This window comes from Nannospalax galili, unplaced genomic scaffold, assembly GCF_000622305.1.
Source record: "Nannospalax galili isolate Female #2095 unplaced genomic scaffold, S.galili_v1.0 scaffold227, whole genome shotgun sequence".
NCBI classification, from domain to species: domain Eukaryota; kingdom Metazoa; phylum Chordata; class Mammalia; order Rodentia; family Spalacidae; genus Nannospalax; species Nannospalax galili.
This window is the reverse complement of record NW_008360303.1, coordinates 423,952-432,762: the sequence shown is the minus strand read 5'-3', so window position 1 is coordinate 432,762 and position 8,811 is coordinate 423,952. Positions and strand designations below refer to the sequence as shown.

At 34.3% G+C, this 8,811-nt stretch overlaps 1 protein-coding gene across 1 annotated transcript in view; it reads left to right on the top strand.

Moving 5' to 3' along the window:
- The window catches only part of Rgs18 (regulator of G protein signaling 18), an 18,952-nt gene extending 10,224 nt beyond the window's left edge, over positions 1-8,728 (top strand). Inside the window, exons 4-5 of the mRNA XM_008824255.3 lie at positions 6,098-6,264; positions 8,327-8,728. Coding sequence (XP_008822477.1) covers positions 6,098-6,264; positions 8,327-8,584 — 425 coding nt within the window. The 3' untranslated portion in view covers positions 8,585-8,728. The remainder of the gene's footprint in view (positions 1-6,097; positions 6,265-8,326) is intronic.
- Positions 8,729-8,811: the final 83 nt, after the last annotated feature.

The window sequence follows — 8,811 nt, the reverse complement described above, 5'->3', positions numbered from 1 at the left end:
TTGTTGTTTATTTTGTTGGGTTTTTTTTGGGTTTGGGTCTTTTTTTTTTTTCAGTCTTTTTTAAGACAAGATCTCCCTGCCCTGCCCAGAACTCACTATATGGAACAGACTGGTCTTGATCTCACAGAGATCTGCCTGCCTCTTCTTCTCCAATGCTGGGTTTAAAGGTGTGCATGCATCACCATGTCAGGCCTAAAACAAATCTTTTAGTTACATACATACAAACAAATAATTTTTTTCTTCTGCTTTCAACCAGTATTAAGTGAAACTTACTCATTTCTAGTCAAGGCCTCACATCCTTGTCATCTGAAGTCTTGAGATGATGGTGCAGTCTGATTTTCACTAATTAAAGAAAAATACGTTTGTTAGCCAATTCTAGTTAGCTTTCTATTGCCGTGATAAAAACAATGACACAGTTGGTATCAAAATACTTCAAAGAACCATTGTCCACTTATTTTTCCCTTACACATTCCAAAATCTTCATATTGCTTATTGTGAGAAATAAGCTTTGAAAATAATATATTAGCTCTTTAAGCAACCAGCTTGTTGATATTTCATGGGCGCAACTTTGCCGCCATGTCTAAAAACACTATCTAGCATCATGTACCCTGATCTTCTGGTTTTTATAATCTTTTCCCCCTCTCTTCCAAGATAGTCTCAGAGCCTAAGGTGTATTGGTTGAATTGTAGATGTACCAATTGGTGTTGGGCACCCTATGGTCACTTATTCTCTTTACTTTGACTAGTTGTGGATATCTGTCACAGTCTCCATCTACTGAAAAAAAGTAATTTATTTGATGAGGGATAAAAACAAGTTATCTGAGGGTGTAAGGATAAGTATTTTGAACACAGCTAGAAATTGTATTGGTTCAGGAAAATGTTAATAGTAAATTTTCCTCTAGTGTCTATTGTCTCTCCACTTATGGGTAGGTAGTTGGCTAGGTTTAAAATATCATCCTGAATTATCTCCTGTTAAACATCATTCAGTCAAATCAGACAGCTGTATTTTACCCACAAGGAAAAAATGACATTATTGTACCATTGGATATACCTTACTGTGCAGGCCATGGTTGTGGTTCATAGGCTTTAGAGCTAGGTAGGACTATTGATTGCTTTTCTCCCTTGATAAGTTGCATAGCACCCCTTCTGGTATTATGGGAGCTAGTCCCCAGGTATGTGATTTCCACATAAGTTATAGCTCGATTTCTCCAGGTCCTGTGTCTGAAGTGTGTGATATCTTCAGCAATAGATCTTACTTACTCCCAGGTTCTGGGAGGCAGCCAAGGGCAATGGTAGTAGTCAATACTATTTTGAAAATCTTTTGGAATGTCCCCCAACCCCAAACCAACAACTTGAAGGGAAGTTTCCCTTGTCTAGCTATAGCTCTTGGGGGAACATTATCACCCTATGTGATATAACTCTTTTAAAACATATATACATATATTGTAATGTATGTTTACACATATATTACATGTGTATTTTAAATAATTTTATTAAATAATATATTTACCTATGACTTTTTCAAACACCCTTAGTACAGTGGATATTTCAGTGTAGATGGGGCAATTTCAAGAGGCTCCATGCTTAGATGAAGAGCTATAAGCAATTAATGACTGCTGAGAGAAGGAGAACTGATTTCTCAAGGGAGGAATCTTGATGTTATTCAATCCCAAGTGGTCAGCCCTAAACACATGCACATACAGGTAACACTAAACAGACTCAGGAGTGTGTGTGTGTGTGCATGTGTGTGCATGAGTATGTTTATAACGGTAATAATTAGGGGTTGGAGAGAGCACTGGCTGCTCTTGCAGAGGAGCCAGGTTCAACTCCCAATACCCACATGGCACCTACAACCAATCGTAACTCCAGTTCCAGGGGAATATGATGCCCTATTCTGACCTCCATGAGCATTGCACAACACAGGTGCATTTACATACATGCAGACAATACACTCATACACAAAAATAAAGATAATAAATAAAATATTAAAAAACAATAATAATCAAAGAGGAAGAAGTCATGAATTTGAGAGAGAGTAGGGGAAACACAGGAGGAGTGAGACAGGGTAGAGGGATGAATGGAAATGAGGTATGAAATTTTCAAAAACCTTTTTAAAAATAAATTTTAAAATTCACCTGAAATAAGAAAATAATATATTAACTGAAGAAAGTTGCTGTCTGCAGTCATCTTTTCTGTGTGGTCTAAGGGAACATCTCTTTCTTGTTCATTTGAGCCACTAACAACACTCACATAAATACGTTCTTAATAGTTTTAGGCCAAGGTCCCATTTTTTTCTGCAGCAAGGATCAATGTCATATTCTAGAATTCACTAATCCTTGCTTCATGATTCATGGCTATCTTCATCTTCAAAGGTGACAGCAAGGAATCAAATCTTAACCCAGCATTTCTGACCTACTCTTCTTCCTTCTTCTGCTCTTAAGAACTTACATTTAGTTTGGGCCTATCTTGTCTTCCCACCTCAAGTCACACTTTAACAGTCACATCTACAGTACTACTTGGCCTGTGTCAGATAAAATCTCCAGATTATGGAGTTTAGGGAAATTATTCTGACACAAGAAATATTGTCTTCCCAAATGAGATATAATTCTATATGTTTATGAAAAGTATATGAGGGAAATGAATTTACCTGGAATTCAATTTCCACAGCTGTATAAGGGAATACAGGGAAGACTCCAGATAACCCCTTACAAAATTGTATAAGGTGATGCCTATACACTGCACTAAGACCTCAAAACATGTTAAAATCACAAAACACTTCAGCTATCACCATTATTGGAGACTCATTTGTATGAACTGTCAACTTTATAGGATCTAGAGTGAACAAGGAGACAAGGTTCTGAGTGGATTTTTGAAGGATTTTCTAGATTAAGTTAATTAAAGGTAGAAAGATTTAAGTCTCACTGTGGGTGGCACCATCCCATGGGCTCGAGTTTCAGACTTAATAAGAAGGGGAAATTGCTGAGCCGCAGCATTAACCATCTCTCCTTCCTGACTGGTTGCAATGCCAACAGTAGCCTGCCAGCTCTGCCACAGTACGTTCCCACCATGATGGACTATTTCCTTGCATTCTAGACCAGAATGAACGCTTAACCCCTTAAATTCCTTCTTCTCAGGTATTTTGTCACAGCAATGAGATAAGTAGTCAAGAAAATTTTACATAAGTCTTTTAATAGTAGAAATAATCACTGATCTTGAGGAATAGCACTAGAGAACAGTTAAACAAGAAATGGAAATATTTGAGAAATGAGTCTTGTAGATATAGAAAGCTATAATTTGCTTCTTTTTATTTTCAGCCATGATGTCAGGATATTTGCTTCCTCCTTTGTAAATTTCTGGATTTTGTTTTTAAATATTTATTCAGAATCTTTAGAACTTAGCTCATGAGAAATATTGCTGTATGATTTTCTTTATTAGTTTTAATTTTATTTTTTCATGTGAAAAGTATCATGTATTTTTTAGGTTCATGTATTAGACTTATGATAGAAAGTGATATGGAAACTATGCAACCTTCTTATATTATCTGGAATATATTTTGTAAGATTAAAATATTTTTTCTTAAAAGGCTTGGAATTCTCCAAATCTAGCTCCAAATATGATGGAGCTGGGAAGGATAGATATTTTCTTGTAAAATCTGCTCTTTAATTAAATTAGGATATCAGATTTTTTAGTTAATGCATGTCACTTTTTTTTAAAAATAATTTTCAATTTTTTAGACCATTTATTTGTTGGCATAAAGTCATCCCTGATGACCATGACTGTCTTTGTGTCATCTGTAAGAGCTGCAGTAATGTCCCTCATTGATTTACTACTACACACATTCATGCTAGACAGAAGTTTCACTGATATTTTCAGAGAACAAACTTTGCTTTGTTAATTTTCTTTCTGTTTTGTTTCCTGTGATACATATTTCTCCTTTTTTATTTTTGTTTGTCCCTTCTACTTAAATTCCACTTGCTATTGTTTTTCAATCTTCTTAAAGCAGAAACCAACATCTTGATATTCATCTCCCCTTTCTTTGACAAGTAATTATGATATGTTTCCCTGTAGGCACTGATTATGCTACATGCCCACAAATTCTGATGCCCTGTACTTCTACTAAGATAGATTTCCTAGTTTCCCTTGTGATTTCTTTTCTGATATATATGTAATTTGAAAATGTGTTGTTTCCAAATATTCAGAAGCTTTTTTTTACTATGTTATTAGTGCTAATCTTTAATTCAACCCCTAGCAGAAACAAGACATAATCTGTAAGATATCAAAATGGTTTTTACTGGCTTTGTTTGTTTTGGTTTTGCAGCACTGGAGATCAAACCCAGTGCCTTCACATGATAGGAAAATGCTCTACACCGAGCTACATCAGCAGCACTAAGGCATCAAACCTTGAAATTATACTCATTTTACATTTCAGAATAAAATGTGTCTTAGGAAATCTTCCTAGTGTATGTGAAATGTCTTGGGTAGTGTGATCTACAATTGTCACTTAGGTTGATTTGGCAACTAATTTAAGTTTTATATATTATCACTAATTATTGGCTTGTTCTATCAATTCATGTGCAAACAATTAAAATACATTGCTACATCTGAATTTTTCTTTCAATTCTGTTAGTTTGTTCCATATATTTTGAAACTCTAAATTGAGAAGGATTCAAAAAAAACATACTAAGAAGTGTTAGAGGAAACTTGGGACTGGATATCTTTGGGTCAAAATAGAGTACAGACATATCTCCATCATGGCTCCTGTTGTAGAGAGCAAACATAACATGCAGACTGAAGAAAAATGTTCGTTAAGCCAATTTTGAAAAATAATTTAAATATAGTGTGTAATAGAAACTGCATTTTAGTTTGTTAGAAAGAAAATGAGGCAAAGGAGATTAAGAGGTCATTTGTAGAAAACTTATAAGGAGAAAAGATACTTTAGTAGTTACAGGAGCATTGGAAGTCTGAAGAAGGTTCTTTTGATAATTTCTTGTAATGTGATTTAAGCCTTTTAATGATATCAAATTTTAGCTTGGAGCAGTTTTATTGTTTCTGAGTTGTTTTCAATATCTCATTTTACAAGAGTTTTTCCAAGTTGTCATACTGGTGAGATGTAGATAAAGTGTATATGAGATAAGCTATATCTCCATTATTTCCTGTAAGAACAAGTGAACGTATGCTTTCTGAAAATATATAAGCTTAATCTTAAAAATGAATCATAAGCCTAAAATATGTCAAAAGTAATCGAAGAAATTGTAGCTTAATTTCAATTATCATACAGTTGGAGCCAAAGTTATTACTTTTTGGCAACATAAACATTATTTGGTTGAGCCTAAATTATTGATAACGACCATTACTATCATCACCATCAATGCCACCATCACAACCACACCATGATGTTTATGTAATTATCATGTGCCTTATATTTTTATTTTAGAAAACATACTTCTATAAACTTCCTGGAAGATCATATATGATTTTAAATTCTTTAAAACCATCACAGTTCTATGTGACAAAGTATTTTCTGTATTCCTTCATTTCGTGTCTGTGGATTATTTTCTCCTAAGCCTGTGTGAGACCTCCTTGAATACAAGACGTGTTAATTTAAGCCTACCTGTAGTCAGAACTAAGAGTGTAGTTTTGGTGGACAGTCTTGGGAGCCATGCCAAACCTAGAAATGCAGAGCCAATATGCAGAGAAGTTCAGGGTGAATAGTGCCAGAAGTGTGATCTGGAATTGAGGAAATGGGTCTAATTGAAAGACCTCACAGGTGTATAGAATAAGCCTCCCTGCTCTGGGAGGGGCACAGACACAAGAGATACAAATTGAGGTGCACAGTAGGGTCCCTCTTCCTTTTAAGTTTAAGAATTTAGATTTAAGAGTTAGTCTTATTTCAACAAAAATTATATTTTTCTTTCATCTGCTTAAACAGTTAATCTATATGAAATTCCTCATAGAGATTATCTAAATGTATGAGGCCCTATTGAATTATAGGGAGATCCTAACTTATCGTTAGTATTTATAATTTAATGCCAAATGGGATATCTTCATAGCATGACTATTTCATAGTAATAATATATTATTATTATTTATTTTGGTAGATGGAATGGATGCTTTTACCAGATTTCTTAAAACTGAATTCAGTGAGGAAAACATTGAATTTTGGGTAGCCTGTGAAGATTTCAAGAAAATCAAGGACCCTCAACAAATCATCCAGAAAGCAAAAACAATATATGAGAAATTTATACAAACTGATGCTCCACAAGAGGTATGGTAACAATGATTAAAACACATAATTCCCTGGAAACTTTTTCATAGAATCTGTATGGCAGAGTGCATAGGGTTCAGTGGGGAGATAGTGGGAGGCATGGATGGCGGAGGGGATGTGGATTTGAGTGGGATATGTATGAAATTTTAAAAAGCTTAATAATATATAGATATAGATATTTTAAGATTATCATTGGTTAAATATATAAATTCACTTATGAGAGTCAGACCCAAAGCAAATATGAATGCAATATTTTGATTTCTTCTCTAATTTGTATTAACTATCTTAAAGATTCCTGCTTGTGATAAAGGCGAGAAAAATCAGTGTTTTCCACGTAAGGTTGTTTTGGGCCAGTGAGATGACTTAGAGGGTAAAGGCACTTACTGGCAAGCCTAATGACCTGAGTTTGATCCCTGGGTCTCACATCATGAAGAAATGAAACCAAGCCCCTCAAGCTGTCTTCTGACCTTCACACACGAGCCATGGCAGGAACACCCACCCCACTCCATTCCAAGAATAAAAAAATCAGTATAATTTTAAAAACTAAGTTATCTTATTCACCTATACAAAGTTTGTTTTTTTTTTTTTTTTGTCCAGAGGAATTATTCGTTTTAACATTGGAAAAAAGAAAATTTCATTTGATGGGTCTACTTTGGCAATGGTGCATGTGAAAAAAGTAGTTCTTTTGTTCGAATACAAACTAAATATGAGCAAATCTTGTAGTACAATTGCTAAAATGACTATGAGATTAACAAATATCATTTGACATCATCAGATATTAAACTGTGCATTTCTACTGACTATTCAATAAACACTTCACATGTCTGGTAAAACTAACGTTCTCTCACTATTATTCATCTCTAAAATAATTCTATCTGTATTTGCTTTCTACTTCTGTGCCAAATACCTGAGATCATTCAAATTAAAGAAGGAAAATGTTATTTGGATCTTGCTTTCAGTACTTTCAGATCATGGTTCTTTGGCCTTGCAGCTTTGAGGAGTGCAGCACAGCAATACATAATGCTATAGATATGTGATGTACACTTTGAAGTGGCTGGAGAGATAGAGATACAGATAAATAAATAGATGATAGATAGATGATAGGAAGATAGATGGTAGATAGATGATAGATAGATAGATAGATAGATGATACATAGATAGATGATAGATAGATAGATAGATAGATGATAGATAGATAGAATAGATTAGATTTTTTAGATAGATAGATAGATAGATAGATAGATAGATAGATAGATGATAGATAGATAGGCAGATGATAGACAGACCCAGTCTAATATTCCCTTCAGTGGCATGACCTCAACAACCTAACTTCTTTCCACTGTGTGCTGCATCACTATGGTTCCATAACATCAATAATAACACAGAGTGAAAACCAACCCTTTATCATATGAATATTTGGGAAACCATTATGATCCAACCACAACATAGTCTATAAAGTCTATGTAGATGTTGATTCAAAAGAAAAGGTAGTTGTTCAGTTATTTTAAAATAACCAGATTATATGCTTTCCCAGGTGTGGAAAACAGAGTCCTTAACTTAAAGCATACCATCCTTAGTACCACATATTATCAGTAGTGACATTAAGAAAGTTAAAGGATTTTCTGTGTTTAAGACTTATTGATATGTTAGTACACTTCTGCTCATATGAAAGATAACATAATGAAACAAGCTCTAGGCTAAGAAGAAGGTTCTTATTGATATCCCAAAGATATCATAAGCCTCTTGCTTCTGCTGAACTCTACGGAGTTTAATTACTCACTGTGAAAATGATTGGATTAATCTAATGATCCTTATGACACCTTCCATTGCATTGTTAACCCATTGTGTTGAATTAAAATGAGAGTAAGTAGGAACAAGGGACAGGAGAACTAAGTAAAGTCCAGTCCAGAATACATCACTGGATCCCTAGACTATAGAAGGAAACACCCCCAGAGGTCCAAACACACTGTGCCCACTCCAACATTGTATGAGTCCTAATGTGTTCTCCAAGGTGTTGTCTTAAATAGATTGACCACAATTAAATTTTTTCCTCTTTACCCAGGTTAATCTTGATTTTCATACCAGAGAAGTCATTGCCAAGAGCATCATACAACCCACCATCCACAGTTTTGATGCAGCACAGAGCAGAGTATATCAGCTCATGGAACAAGACAGTTATACACGTTTTCTGAAATCTGATATCTATTTACATTTGATGGAAGGAAGACCTCAGAGACCGACAAATCTTAGGAGACGTTCTCGCTCATTTACCTACAATGACGTCAAAGATGTAAAATCAGATGTTGCCATTTGGTTATAAGGAAAAATGATTTTGCTCACTTTGATGGTAAATTTGTATATCTTCTAAAAATAGATTGTCTATAGTAAGAAATGATCACATCTTTGAAAATACACTATTGCAAAAAGACTTTAAAATGTAAATCAAAACTTTTATACTAATATAATTCATGCTCTATGTTCCAATATAGTCTATAAAATCTATTTGATATCATTCTATTACTAGAACTTTATTTCTTTATTAAAATA